General features: G+C 57.7%; 2 protein-coding genes across 2 annotated transcripts; one reads left to right on the top strand and one right to left on the bottom strand.

The window, feature by feature from the left end:
* Positions 1-1,320: 1,320 nt before the first annotated feature.
* On the top strand, positions 1,321-8,719 carry PPP4C (protein phosphatase 4 catalytic subunit). Its single transcript, XM_058711301.1, has 9 exons — positions 1,321-1,455; positions 1,685-1,852; positions 5,236-5,287; positions 5,864-5,914; positions 6,132-6,233; positions 6,792-6,965; positions 7,059-7,185; positions 8,013-8,202; positions 8,295-8,719. Exons 2-9 carry the CDS (start codon positions 1,755-1,757, stop codon positions 8,422-8,424), a joined length of 924 nt encoding a protein of 307 aa, XP_058567284.1. The 5' UTR covers positions 1,321-1,455; positions 1,685-1,754; the 3' UTR covers positions 8,425-8,719.
* A 387-nt stretch (positions 8,720-9,106) lies between these two features.
* TBX6 (T-box transcription factor 6) lies at positions 9,107-14,323 on the bottom strand. The gene is made up of 8 exons (XM_058711290.1): positions 13,166-14,323; positions 12,849-13,083; positions 11,688-11,955; positions 11,463-11,609; positions 11,316-11,386; positions 10,086-10,159; positions 9,820-10,003; positions 9,107-9,736 (listed from the first exon to the last, which is right to left on the bottom strand). The coding sequence occupies exons 1-8, from the start codon at positions 13,281-13,283 to the stop codon at positions 9,523-9,525; spliced, it is 1,311 nt and encodes a 436-aa protein (XP_058567273.1). The 5' UTR covers positions 13,284-14,323; the 3' UTR covers positions 9,107-9,522.
* Positions 14,324-14,390: the final 67 nt, after the last annotated feature.

A 14,390-nucleotide genomic window follows, 5' to 3' on the forward strand; every position in this document is an offset into this window, starting at 1 on the left:
CCGCCTGAAGAACCTGGAATTTATTCCAACAATCCCCTCAACAACACTGATTGTTCAGCCCCCTCAACAACACAGGGCGCAGGCTCCAGGTTAAGAACTGGGCCAAAGTAGCTTCCATGAAGCCAGAACGAAGGCCCCGTACTTAATGCCTCTGCCACACCTTGAACCCTTTCCCGGTCACCCAGGTTGGGCTGTAGCAGTAACTGCATCAGGTCTCTTGAGCTGTTAAAGGCCCTGGTTATAACCAGGGATCTTAGTGAGTCCTGCCACTTCCTGAATTTCCCTCTGGGCCCTTTGCTGTCTGAGCTCCCTTCTGGAGGGAAAAAAATAACCTTGACTTTTGTGATCTCTCTGGACCTACTGAATTCCTGTAGTGATGTGCATAGAACTGACTTAACCTAGGACTTTTTAGGAGTTTAAGAACTTGGTCATTTCCTTCAGTGCACATTTGCATCTATTGCCTACGTACAAAACCAACCCCACTTCCAGTGCCTCTCTAAACTTTGGCCTCACTTCTGTGCCTAGCCTCACTCAATTCTCTGAAACAAAGTCTTAAAGCAAATAAAAATTGAAGGTCAACAGAAGATAGCAAAAAGGAGTTTTCAAAAGGGAGCAGCATGTGCAAAGTCTCAGACACCAAGTATGCTCACAGACCAGTCACTTCCCCAAATACCAGTGGTGGGGGGTGGGCTTTTTACACTAACGGTGAATTCCAGAACGTGTGATAGGTGGAGATACTAGAACCGATTCCTTAAAAAAAAAAAAAAAAAAGAAATAAAACTTGCAGGCAACAGGAAGCAACTGAGGAGTGTCGGGGGGGTACTGTTCTGGAATCGGGGAGGTCATTTTGACCGAGGCCCAGACTCGGTGTGGGCAAGGTGGACTCCTTTCTGCCTCTAACTTCGGAGGTCCTCTACGGCAGAGATTTCTCTGGGGCCATGGAAAGAGATTTGGACAGGATTCTTCCAGCCACTGAACAAATGTTTAGGTATGCCTACTGTGCCAGGCCTCGTTCTAAGCACCAGGGCTGCAAGGGTGACCCTCAGGGATGGGTAAGCCGACTCAAACAGGTAAATAAAAGCGTGTCACAAAATTACACGGCGGCCCCGCGGCTCAGCTTGCTTCCCTAACGGAGATGGGAGTGGGGCGGACTGAGGCGTCCATCAGCTCGCAAGAGGCGGGTCCGCCGGGCCCCCGGTGACCTCCGCCCGCACGCTGCCCACATCCGCTTCCTTCGGCTCATCCCCGCTCCTCTGCTCCGAGAGGTGGGGGTAAGGGCGCGGCGCGCGAGGGGGAAGGTGTGTATGACGCCACATCCGGCGCGCGGCGGAACTGATCTCCCTTTGCTTCCGCGGCGGGGCCGGAAGTAGAAGCGGCGGTGGCGGCGGCCCAAAGCGGAGGGAAGGAGGAAGGCAGGCAGGGAGTCCGGGAGCCGGAGCCGGAGTCGCGGCGGCGGTAATAGGCTGAGACCCCTCTAGGCCACCGTCCCGAGCGCGGGATCGCGGGGTTCGGCGGGAGTTAGCGGGGAACGGCCAGGGCCGTGGGACGCTGGGGGTCCCGGGGCCGATGTGAGGGGAGGCGGGGGTGGGGGGGGGGCCGGGCAAGCTCCAGAATTTAGTTGCCTTCCCACCCCCGCTCCCCCTACGGACGCTCTGATCCACGGACTCGTTTTCTCGTTCCTCAGGAGACCCCTGTGCGGTGCGGAGGGGGCGGCAGCCCCGGCTCTGACCCGCGCCGGGGGCGGGTGGTGGGCCATGGCGGAGATCAGCGACCTGGACCGGCAGATCGAGCAACTGCGGCGCTGCGAGCTCATCAAAGAGAGCGAAGTCAAGGCCCTGTGCGCTAAGGCCAGGTGAGCCTGGTGGTCCCTCTGCCCAAGGGGGTTCCGGTCTGGGGCAAAGCCAGTGAGAACTTGGGGCCTGGATCATCCTGGCATCTTTCCCAGAGAGGAGCAGAATAGGGCCACTTCCCTCGAGCAACCAGCCTGTTGGGAGAAGACAGACCTGGATAAAGACACCGAAAGTATGAAGTGATGCGTTTTCAGTGGCGTTAGAGAGTCATAAGATACTTAGGAAGCTCATGGAAACAACTTTACCTGCGGGAGGAACAGAGGTTTCTTGGAGGAGCTGAACTTTGGGGATAAGCCCAACCCTTGAGTTCTGTGGGAAGTAGGATGATGTAGTGGTTAGGAGCTCAGGCTTTGGAATGTGATGGTTCTAGGTTGGGAGGTGAGCTCTGCCACTTACTGGCTGTGTTGGTGATCTTGAGGTCCCTGACAGTTTCTTCATTTGTAGACTGGGGATAATGGTACTTACTAAGATGGCTGTGACGAGTCAATAAGTTGGTGCGTGGGGTGGGCTTAGCATAGTTCCTGGGTACAACGTAAGTGCTCACTGATCCTTAGGTGTTACTGTTGTTACCGTGTAGGAAGAGGGCATTGCTGATATGGACTGAAGTCATCAGGGAAGGCTTCTAAGAGAAGGTGGCCTGGAAGGATGAAAATCATTTGGCTGGCTGATGGGAGCAGGGCCAGGGAGGAAGGACATTCGTACTAGGATGAGGGCAGGAGTGGAGGCCCCGAGATGTGTGGGCACCAGCAAGGAGACCACTTAAACCTGCCTCCCCTAAGGTACTGTTTGCAGCTTGCACCGTGCCGGAGAATTGTAGGGAAAGAGCCAGGAGAACCACCGTATGTTTGTTGAATAGCAGGCCCACGGTTCCACAGCAGGCCTTGTACTGGCAAGGAACTTCCGTCTTCCTCACAGCAGTTTTGTGAGGTCAGGACTATTTGCTCCATTTAACGTGACTCCTGGAGGCCTGATGACTTGACTGAGGTCACCCAGAGAGAATGTGGCGGAGCTAGGTTCTGAACTTGTGGCTCTCAGACTCTTGCTTGGTTTTACTTCACACAGACAGACTCATAGCAGCGAGACGAGGCCTGTTTGGTGAACAGGCAAGGCCCTTTTTTGTCTGTGACTGTGTTTGCCGTTTGAAGAATATTTCCCTGACTGGACGAGCCCCAAGATGTTTTTAGTCATCCCTGTTCTCTCTGTCTTGAGTGGCATTTTTAGGAACTTAAACCAACTGTTGCCTGGCACTGTTCTTTTTCCTGTTAGACTCATCTTGCCCAGAGGGCCTGAATTGATTCGGTGGTGAGGATAGCTAATGCTCGAATAGCACGGTGGAGTTTTCAGAATAACAGAGAGGTAATTTATTCCGTCTCCATTGCTCTTGGCAGCAGCCCTGTGGCTTCGTCAGGTCAAGCGTGAGTGTTTCGCAGAAGAGGAAACTGAGTCTCTGAAAAGATAATGTCTTGCCTGAAGTTTCACAGCTCGTTGGAGGGGAGGTTCATTTTGGATCCAGATCTTTCACTGTACTCCATGCTCATTGACAGCCAAGCAGAGACACTTAAACTGTGTACAAAGCACTGGGGAGCTATAGAGGACTGAGGAGTGGGAGAGTCCCATCCAGCTGAAACTGAGAAGGGGCTGGGAGGTACTGGGCTGAGGCCCAAGTTGGCCAGTATTATCTTGGGCCCATTCTGAAGGGGGAACAACTCTTGCACCTGGCCATGGCCTCCTGGAGACCCACCAGGGGCCCAGCCAAGGCTGAAAGTGTCAGGAACCTCCCCTTGCTCACAGGGTACATAGTCTCAAACTCTTGGAACTAGAGAGGCCTGAAGTGTGTGGACTGAACTCAGTCCTACTAAAAATACCAGTACAGGAAAAGAGCAGAGGGTTTGAATCCGGTGCTTTTCAATACGAGTCCCAGCTTCATCACCTATAAACAATGTAATCCTGGTCAAGTCTCTCCATCTCTCCAAGTCTTTGAAGTCCTTACGGAGCTCAGGTGAGATTCTGCATCTGTAGGGACAGGGGCTGGCACTTTGGCAGGCTTTTTCTAAAGGTAGCATTCGTTGTGGAAGTAAAGGTGGGCGGGTGTGACCCCTGAGAGGGCGGATGATGTGCTGTGAGTGACAGAGCTGGGCTTGGAGGCTGGGCCCGGAATCTGTGGATGAGGCCGGCACAGATTCATAGGAGATTGGGCTCCTGAGTTCAGTTCATTCACTCTCCAGCTTCGTGACCGTGGTCCTGCCCCCTTTTTTTCTCTAAGCCTTGGTTTTTCTGTCGAGGAGGAAAAGAACCTCCCTGAGTCCACTGGGGAGGTCATCATAAGCAGTTGATGTGGAACAGTGTTTCACGCCAGATGCGTTCCTAGCGGGAGGGCCTGGTTGTTGGATGGCCGCTCGATCACTGCCAGTGCCTTCCCCCGAACGTCCCCCCATTCCCAGAAAGCCAAGCAAGCGCACTTCCCTCGAGCCACCTTTTTCATAGAGAGCATCTTCAGGGCCACAGGTGAAAGCATCCGTTCTCGGAGCTCAGGGAGCTGCTTGTCTCCTAGGAGGAGGCTGGCAGAAAAAGGCCAGTGCCTGGGCGCCCCCCACACCAGAGTAACTAGGTGGCAGCGTCAGGCTGCCTGAATTAAATCCCACCTGTATGACCGTGGCCAGTTTATTCGCCTGAGCGGGGGGTGGCCGTTGGGTTTGTGTCATCGACACCAAGCTCTTACTACAGTCCTGGGGTGTGGCGTGAACTGGAGTGGTCACCACTGCCGTCATCACCAAGGGCGAAATCTGGAAACGTGGCACCGCTTACTTCGCTGTGTGTGTGTGTAGCTGACAGAGTGGTTTCACGTCACGCGCTCTTGAGTAGTAGTAGACTCCACTGCAGGGAGGAACGAAAGAACAAAGTTGTCACTCCCTCTAAATAAGGCAAAAGCGCATCACTTTGATGGTGTGTTTGATCACTGGGTGCCTTCGGACCGTGTGGGGAAAGCCTCCGTGCCGGGCGGAGAGGAGGCTCAGCCGGGGGCACGGTCTCGGAGCGCTCCAGGCCAAGGGAGCAGCGTGAGCAGAGAGCTCTGTGTGGCGAGCGGGTCTGTTCTCTGGAACGAGCACTGGATGTGGGAAAGAGGGCAACAGGGAGGGTCAGGGCTTGAAAGGCCACTGTCTCCTTGGAAAGGCTTTGAATGCCGCAGCAAGAGTTTGGGCTCTGGCCTCTTGGCCTTGGGGAGGCCTGCGGTCAGCCCATCCTGGGGATATTATTGCACACCTCACTCCTGCCCCCTAGAGGTTCAAGGCCCACCTCAGATCCTCCCTTCCAAAAGATGGGGAACTGGGCTGGGCTGAGCTGGGCTGGCCTGGCTGTGGTGACCCTGGTCTTCTCCCGTCCCCAGAGAGATCTTGGTAGAGGAGAGCAACGTACAGAGGGTGGACTCGCCAGTCACAGTGAGTACCGCGTGTCCTTCCAGAGCCTAGGCACATGGCCGTTCCCCTTAATCTTGTGGGCTACAGAGGTCTGCCCCTCATCCCTGAGAGCCCGGAAAGTCCCGTGTATCCCTCTCCCATCTTCAAGGGAGCCTTGCTATATGAAATGGATGTTACGGGAAGGGTCTTTTGAGCTGATGGGGGGATACTCTTGGTCAGGGCAGAAGGACTCTGAATCTGGTGAGTGATTCTACCCCACACATTTCTGTGTATTCTGTGTCATTAGTAGCTTTATCCCGGGTTCCTTGAGGGAAACACGGAGAGGAGGGGGCCAGGTCCTCCAGAAACTACAGGCCTGGCTTGAGAGACCTAGTTTTAGCTCTTGCCCACAGAACAGCTGGCACTCAGTGCGGGATGGGGGGTGATGCCAGAGCAGACGAAGTCCGGGTAGGACAGTAGATTGGTGGCCCTGAGAAGTTGAGGTTTAGCCGGGAGCGATAAGGAGCTACTAACGCGCCGGGTGTTCTGAAGGCCAGCCCCTGGAGGTGGAGGCTCTCCGGCTGTGCGAGTTCCGACCCAGCTCTCCTCACTTCCTAGGTATGCGGCGACATCCACGGGCAATTCTATGACCTCAAGGAGCTGTTCAGAGTGAGTGTGGGGAGACTCTGGGACAGGTGACCTGGGGGGTGACTGGAAGACGCCTTTAATTTTAAGAGTGGAAGCTTTGACTTGGGTGAGCGAGAGGCCTCCTGTTTGGTGGGCCCTCCGTGAAAGAAGGGCCTCAACTTGACCGGCACATGGGCTGCCACAGCGGGGGACAGGCGAGGATCGAGCAAACCCTTCTCCCCCACTCCTCCCTCCCCAGGTGGGTGGCGACGTCCCTGAGACCAACTACCTCTTCATGGGGGACTTTGTGGATCGTGGTTTCTACAGCGTCGAAACGTTCCTCCTGCTGCTGGCACTTAAGGTGGGAACCCGGGCTTCCGGTGCCCACACCCGGGCCGCCTCCGGCCTGACCTGTCTGTGTCCTTCCTGCCCTCGTCTCCTTCTCCATCCACCCCCCAGCTCTGAGCCGTCCTGCTGGTGTTCAGCTTGCCCGGGGATGGCCAGAGCAGCTTTCCTTGGCTCGGGGGCATCTGATGGGGTTCCTGGAGGAGAAGGCGGAGCTGCGGCATTGGAGGGGAGGGAATGGAGGCTCCCCGTGCTCGGAAAGTGGCAGGGTGTTGAGTTCACCTGGGTGCGGTATCCGTTGGTAGGCCAGATGACAGAGCACCTGAGGGTCTCGGTAAGGACTTAGTGGTGAAAGGGGAACCGATAGGTTGTAGTTGATGGGGAGGGGTCAGCCTCAAATCCCCTGGAGGAGGGACCGGGGCCTGCGAGGTTGACAAGAGATGGCATGACTCTGGGCTGGGGTAGTGATGAGGCGACAGGGTGGGCAAGTATGAGGAGATCTGGGAAGGGCCGGTGGGGCTGTGAGGGAGGGACAGAGCCCAGCCCCCAGCCCTGGATCGGTGGCCCCCTCCAGGTTCGCTATCCTGACCGAATCACCCTGATCCGGGGCAACCACGAAAGCCGCCAGATCACCCAGGTCTACGGCTTCTACGACGAGTGTCTGCGCAAATATGGCTCGGTGACCGTGTGGCGCTACTGCACTGAGATCTTTGACTACCTCAGCCTGTCGGCCATCATCGATGGCAAGGTGGGCCGGCTACCGGGTCCCGCGGGGATCGGACTCGCGGGGGAAGAGGCGCTGGGCTCAGCCGGCCTTGACTCCTTTCTTGTCCCCCTGTAGATCTTCTGCGTGCATGGGGGCCTCTCCCCCTCTATCCAGACCCTGGACCAGATCCGGACGATTGACCGAAAGCAAGAAGTGCCCCATGACGGGCCCATGTGTGACCTGCTCTGGTCTGACCCTGAAGGTGAGGGCAGGCAGGCAGGGCAGGGTGGCTCTACCCTTAGTGTGGCAGGAGACTGAGGGGGTCTTGTAGCTAAAGCAAGCGCCTTGAAGAGACAGGCCAGGCGGGCTTAGGGAAGAGCAGAGCGGAGCTGGTCTTCACTGGCGTCTGCACTTGGCCGGCTTGCCCCCTGGCACCCTCAAAGAGGAGGAGGAGTGTGGGCAGCTGGTGCTCGTGAGCTCGGAGAGGGGATGGGTGTGTATTTCATCGCTCAGAGGCCTGTTTGGGACAAAATCATTGGCCCCCTGAACCTGAAGGGGCTTCTGCAGAGTTCACACTCCGAGAACGACGGCCCCACGAACGTCCCTCATTTTGTGGGGCTCCCCAGCTGGTACAGAGCAGAGCCAAGACTGAACGCCGAGTCTCCCAAGTACCAGTCCAGAGCTCCTGCTGTAACACGCACAGCCTCCGCCCCCTCACTGCCGTGCCCGCCTGCCTGGCCACTGCTCCCAGGGCGGCCAGGACAGCCCTTGTTGTCACCTGCTGGACCAATGTGGTCATTATAAGTGTCTTCTCTCGCTTTTGTGTGCACCTGTTTGGCCTGTAAGTCACATGGTCACTCTGGTTATGGGGTAGCTCCAACCGTCAGAAAATTCTTTCTCCTTTGGAGCTGATTTTCTCCAGCATTTGCTGTCCTGTCTCCAGGATCCCCCAGAACACAGGCCGTGTGCTCTGGCCCCATGGGGCTTGATTGAGAGAGGGGGACAGGATGGTCTCTTTCGAAGGGCGGTGGGCTCCAGAGAAACCTCGAGGACACCCTCTCCCCCCATCCCTACCTTCCTTTGCCTCAGACACAACAGGCTGGGGCGTGAGCCCCCGTGGGGCTGGCTACCTGTTTGGCAGTGACGTGGTGGCCCAGTTTAATGCAGCCAACGACATTGACATGATCTGTCGCGCCCACCAACTGGTGATGGAAGGTTATAAGTGGCACTTCAATGAGACTGTGCTCACTGTGTGGTCGGCTCCCAACTACTGCTACCGGTGAGCTGCCTGGGCCAGGAGGAGGGGGTGGGGGTGGGGGGCCCCCCCCCCGGCTGAGCCACTCCTCTCACACCACTGCCCTCCGCTTCTAGCTGTGGGAATGTGGCAGCCATCTTGGAGCTAGATGAGCATCTCCAGAAAGATTTCATCATCTTCGAGGCTGCGCCCCAAGAGACCCGGGGCATCCCCTCCAAGAAACCCGTGGCCGATTACTTCCTGTGATCCCTCCAGCCCCTCTGGCCCTCGGACCACTGTGACTCTGCCCTCTTCTCCAGACGGGGGCCGGGTGTTGGGGGGTTGTCTCGGCTCTGCTCTCCCCCCAGAGAGGGCACTTCGAGGGTGAGGACTTTCTCTGGAGATGCTTGGAGCTTCCGCTCCATGCTTCTCTCCTTTCTCCCCACTTGAACCATGATGTTTCCAATAATTTTTTGTTTTTCTTTTTTCCTTTTTTTTTTGTTTGTTTTTAGATAAAAAAATTTTGAGAGAAAGAAAAATTCTAATAAAAGGAGAAAAATGGTCTTTGGGTTTGTGTCAGACTCGATTGGTATTGAGCAGCGATGCTGGCCTTGGGGCCTGGGGCAGACCTGAGGACCTTGACTGCCCCAGAGCCTCCTGGTCTGCATCCAGTGACAGTGACTTCCGGGAAGGCTTCCGCCATGCCAGGCAGAGGGCTGGGTTCTCAGAAGCAGCCTTATTTAATTCTCAAAACAGTGAGGGTCAGGACATTTCACGTTTCCCCACTTCCCTGAAGAGGAGACAGCACCAAAGCCGGTTGATTTACATGCACGAGGTCATGCAGCTGGAAGCTGGCAAGTGTAAATTGGGGCTCGGGTCTCCCCACAAAACCTTTGCTCACCCAGCCCTGCCCAGGGCTAAACACCATTAGCCAATGTTTCCAGAGCACTGAGGTCTTTTGAGTTTTATTAACAAAAATACTCTGGTCCTGAGAACAAACTGGTGTGGGTTGTCCTGGGGCGAGGGGGTAGAACTTGCAGAGCCCAAGGCTGAGGCCCAGGAGGAGGGGGTGCTGGGCAGTGGCCCCATTTGGCCAGGCAGAGCCTCCCTCCATTCACACCGAGGTGAGAGCCTGGAAGGGGAAGCTGGCCCCAGCTGGACTCCCAGCAGCTTAGCCAGAGCTTTGAAGCCAGGGTGGGTGGGAGTGAAATCAAAGTGTGAAGTGGGGTGGGGGAGGCCCCCCCGGGCCGCCATTTGGTGTGGGGGATGGGGCCAGTGGAAGTGATGGGGCTGCAGGCCTGGGGGAAGGGCGGCGGAGGTCTGGGACCGAGGACAGGGAGGGAGGCAGAGGGGCCCAGCAAGAGCTCAGTACATAGGTTTGGAGCCCACGTCCAGGTAAGCCCCAGGGCCGGGGTAGGGAAGGGGGAAGGGCCCCCCCTGGAGGAAGTGCGAGGCGAAGGGGGCTGGGGGTGCAGCTGCTGGGTATCCTGAGCCCCCGGGCCCAGGCTGCAGCTCCAGGAATGCGGCTGAGTAGGGGGCCGGGCGCCCAGAGTCCGCAGCCTCAGGGAAGCTGGGGTTCCTGAAGTAAAGAGGAGGTGTCAGGACAGGACGCAGGGCTCCCCGACCTGAAACAGCCCAACTCTGCGCCCTCGTCCCACTCGCCTGGTTGGAAGGTGACTGGGAGCCCCGTGGAAAGCGGCAGGGTGCAGAAGGTAGGCTTCGGCACTGGAGCCGCCACACGGAGGAGCCGGGGCCTGGGCCGCTTCGCCGGGGGCTGGGACCTGCTCGGGATCTGACTCACGGACGTCCCCCCCCAGTGTGGAATCACAGGGGCCCCCTGGTGCATCTGGGGAAGACAGAAGAGAGATTGGGCTAAGGAGGAACAGCATCTGAGGACTGGCCCCCATCACTATTGAGACTACGCTCACCTCCACTCCCATAGGCCTCTGTGGCCACTGGCTCTGGGCCCCTCAGTTTCCTCTTCACACGGGCATCTCGCTCCCTAGAGGACAGTGACAATGATGATGATGATGATGATAGTGATGATGATGATGATGGTGGTAATAATGGCACTTACCAGGTGCTCGGCCTTTCACCCTCCCAGGGACCTTGTTAGGGAAGTGCCATTATTATACCCATTTTACAGATGAAGGAACTCAAGGCCAGAGAATTAAGGGACTAGAAAGGGCAAAGTATCTTCCACTTAAACCTTTCCAGTGGTTTCCTATTGCCTCCACTGCATTTGGGAAACTCCTTCCCAAGCTAGAAGGCCAGGACGTGGGCTGAGGCCACCTCCCCATCACCGGCTGCCTGGCAGCCATCCTCTGGAATCCTCTCGTCTGCCCCTGCTCACCTGTTCACCTCATCCCTGGCTCAGTTCACGCTCTTGTCTCACTTCCTCAAGGAAGTCCTCCGACTTCCCACGGCACTACACCACCACCCTCATAGCATCTGTCAACTGGTGTGCTGTATGTTTGTTAGGGTGACCCTTTGGTTAACGGCTGTCTCTTCTGCCTGACTGTACACCCCTTGAGGGCAAAGAACAGCTCGACTGAGAGAGCTCCACTCAGAACAGAAGCCAAAGTCCTAAATAAACCTTCACTGTCCAACAAAGCCTGGCTCCTCTTCGCCTCTCACTTGCCTCTTCGCCTCTTCCACTCCAGCCACACCGCAGGTGTGCTCCTACCTCAGGGCCCTTGCCCATGCTGTTCCTACTTCTTGGCACGCTGTTCCTCAGATATCCACTTCCTTCAGGACTTTTTCCTCCCATACTTCCTTCAGGACCTGGAACAGGCTTCTCATCTAATAAATACCCCACTCCAGTCTTTGCTGTCTTCCTTTCTTTCTTTCCTCTTCAGAACTTATCCCTAACACATTATATTTTACTTATTTCTCGTGTTTACTTGTCTACTCTGCCCACTAGAGTGTCAGTCCCATAAGGGCAGGGGCTTCATTTCTTTTCTTCATGATGGATCTCCAGTGCCTGGAACTGTGCCCGGCATACAGCAGGTGCTAAGACAAGTATCTGTGGGATCATCGAGCGAATAAGTGTTTTTCCTTACTGTTGTGTTCCTGGCTTCCAGCACAGTGCCAGACACACAGTGGGCCGTCCATAGACGTTTGCTGAAGGAACGAGTGAATGAATGAGCAATGCCCACCTCTTACAGTTTCTGCCATTCTCCCGGAAGCCCTTGGCAAAGGGATTGGCTGCGATCTTCAGTTGTGTGATCTGGGGACACACATTCGGGGTCAGAGCTCCCACGGCCTGGGTGGGGCCCACCACCCCCTCCAGCAGGGTCACTTACCCGCGGGTTCTGATAGGCTGTCACAGAGATGAATGTGGTCTCAGGGAAGCGGAAGGAGGCGACGCCCCCCCAGTGTTGGCTGCAAAGCTGGGCTGCCCGCACCAGGTGTATGCGGGGCTGGTACTTGTGCATGGAGTGCAAGATCAGCTGAGAGGGAAGAAACGAGATGACTCCCCGCCCGGGGTCCCACCCCCAACCCCCAGCCTGTCCCAGCCAGGGCCTCACATGGCCATGGGGGTCCAGCGTGCTGTTGGTGAGCTTGACACGATGGAAAGACACGGGCTGCCGCATCCAGTGGGCGCCAGTGGCAGGAGAGTCAGGGTGAATGTAGACGCGGTCAGGCAGGCGGGGCTCGGCCTTGCCACTGGGCTCCCAGCGCCGGCCCTGCCAGCGGTAGCGAGCCCCATCCACTGGAACCACATCCAGGAGAAACAGGTAGCGGGCCTCGGGGTCCAGCCCAGTGACTGATATTCGGCAAGCAGGGAACATGCGCCTGGACAGGGGAGGGGATGGGAGAGGCCTGGCGCGACCCGACGGCCAGGGGTGGGCGCAGCCACCACCGGCTCTCACCCGGTTTGGTCAGAGAAGCGTTGAGAGAGGTGGAATTAGAATCCAGAGGGCAGGGTCTTTGAGCCGGAAGTGACAGGACAGACAGGTGATCTGACCAGGGTCACACAGATTAGGAGCAGAGCCAGACTCTGGACTCCTAAGCCCTCAAACTCCATCTGCAGAAGCAGTGGTGACACGCTTCTGTCCCTAAAGTCTTGCCAAGAGCCTACTGCTCCCCACTCTGGTCTCCTCACCTAGTCTCCAGCACCACAGTCTACACTGCTGGACACACCTGCTTCAGGAAAACAGTGTCCTGCCTTCAGCGGGACCGAGGACTTACCACGCTCAGGCCCGAGCTCCTGGCTCACAGGCCACACGCCATGCCTCCAGGGCGACCCCAGACCTAGTCACATACTGACCCTGATCCTGGCCAGATTACTCTGAATGCTGGTCACTGGCTGGCCCTTGACTCCAATCGTAGTCTGAACCCTGGCTCCAGTCACAGACTGACCCCTGATCTGGGCCACATATGAATTTACTATAACCCAGCCGGACTTTCTGACCCAGGCCCAGACTGACCTAAGACCCTTGCCGTAGGTTGGTCCTTAAACCAGCTACAGATTCCACAGACTGACCCTTGACCTTTGCCACAGAATGACCCCTGATCCTGCCGTAGAGTAACCTGTGACCCAGGCCACAATCACACCCTGAACTTAGGCAGCGCTCTAGACCCTCTAGGAACCCCCAAACCTAGCCCCTTCACCAGGAACTCTGCCTTTCCCAAAAGACCCCCACCAGGAGCACACTGGGCCCTTTGACCCTGGCCCAGCCCCTCACCTCCCAGCTTTGGTGATGATCATCTCTGTTCCCACGGAATTGAACTCTTTCCACAGCTCCCGGTTCTCCAGGCTCAGGCTGACTCCAGGGAGCGAATGAAGGGCGTCTGGGGCTGGGGGGGCCGGCTCAGTGCCCAGGGCTGGGGGCAGCGGGGGCAGGGGTGGGGGAGCGGCCAAGGTGCAGGGAGCAGCCTCAATCCCGGAGAGGAAGCAATCCAATTTGGGAGTGTCCAGATCTGGAGATGGGGGAGGAATGAGAGCCAGCAGAGGGCCACAGCCCCCCACGGCCTCTACACCGGAGCTGGCCCCCATGCTCACCAGGGTAGCGGTAGCCCTCTGCCAGAGCAGGCGGGAAGCTGGAATCTGCTCCCGGCTGGGGGGGCCCAAGGCGGTAGCCTGTCCCCAGGGAGGGGTACAACTCTCGTGGATGGTACATGGAGTAGTCCTGTCTGGCCTCAGGTCACGCTGCCTAGAGTCCCCGGGTGCTGAGAGATGCCCCCTTTATAGCTCACAGCTCAGCCCCTTCCAGACCCAGGATCACAGCCCCTCCCCTATTTGGGGCCCTGGAGTTGGGCTGGGTGGAGACCCCTGGGGCCTGGAAGGGGTCCAAGAGGGGGCCGGATACCTGGGTACCCTCCCCTTCTCTCCCCCCACCCCAGGCTTCATTAGCCCCGACCCCCTGCCCCCTCATTACATAATTAACTCCTCGGCCTGATTGATCCCCGGGGCTCGACAGGGACGCAGTTTGGCGCTTCCGGCCAGCTGGTCCCCGTTCCCACGGGGGGAGCCCCGGCTAGGGATAAGCTACTGAGGGGCGGGGCCTGGACCCTGGGATGGAGTCCATAGAGTCCCGGGGCAGACCTTGGCGCCCCACACTTTTCTAGCAGGTGACCCCCCCACCCCCGCCATCCCCCTTCTCTTGGAGGCCAGAGCTTGGAGGGGATGAAGCATGACCTGAGGGAAAGACCAGGGCTGGAGGGACGCGGCCTGAGCTTATTGTCACGCTGGGCACTGGGGACCTCGAGGACTCCGAGGCCTGAACCCTGCAGTCCTTCCTGCTTCCCATTCTGAAAAACCTCCACCCTCCGCCGAGTCTCCGAGGTGCCGAAGCACCCACCGCTCGACAGCCTCTGACGGCTGGCGCCTGGGTTTCCCAGAAGGTCCCGCGCTGGGGAACCCTCGGAACTACGCTTCCCAGCAGGCGCAGCGCCGAGACTCGGTGCGGAGGAGACGGACGGACGCGGCTGGGGCCGCTGGAAGTTGTAGTGGCGGCGAGAGGGGCGGTGAAGCCGGCTGCGCGGTTGCCTCCCAGGAGAGCTCGCCCCTAGGCGGCGGCAAAACGCTAAAGCTGAGAAGGCGCAGATCAGCCGAGGTCAAGGCCTAGGGAGCCAGAGTGGGCTCGGGAATCTGCACGGACAGTGAGATCGGTCCCGAGTCTCAGATGGCTGAGTCTCCGGAGGGCAGACTCCCAGCTTTGACCGCAGTGCCTACCCCCCTTGTGGGGGCCCAGAAAAGAACAGGTCGACGGAGGAAGGAATCTGCA

The sequence above is a fragment of the Neofelis nebulosa genome, chromosome 18 (assembly GCF_028018385.1).
Source record: "Neofelis nebulosa isolate mNeoNeb1 chromosome 18, mNeoNeb1.pri, whole genome shotgun sequence".
Classification (NCBI taxonomy): Eukaryota; Metazoa; Chordata; class Mammalia; order Carnivora; family Felidae; genus Neofelis; species Neofelis nebulosa.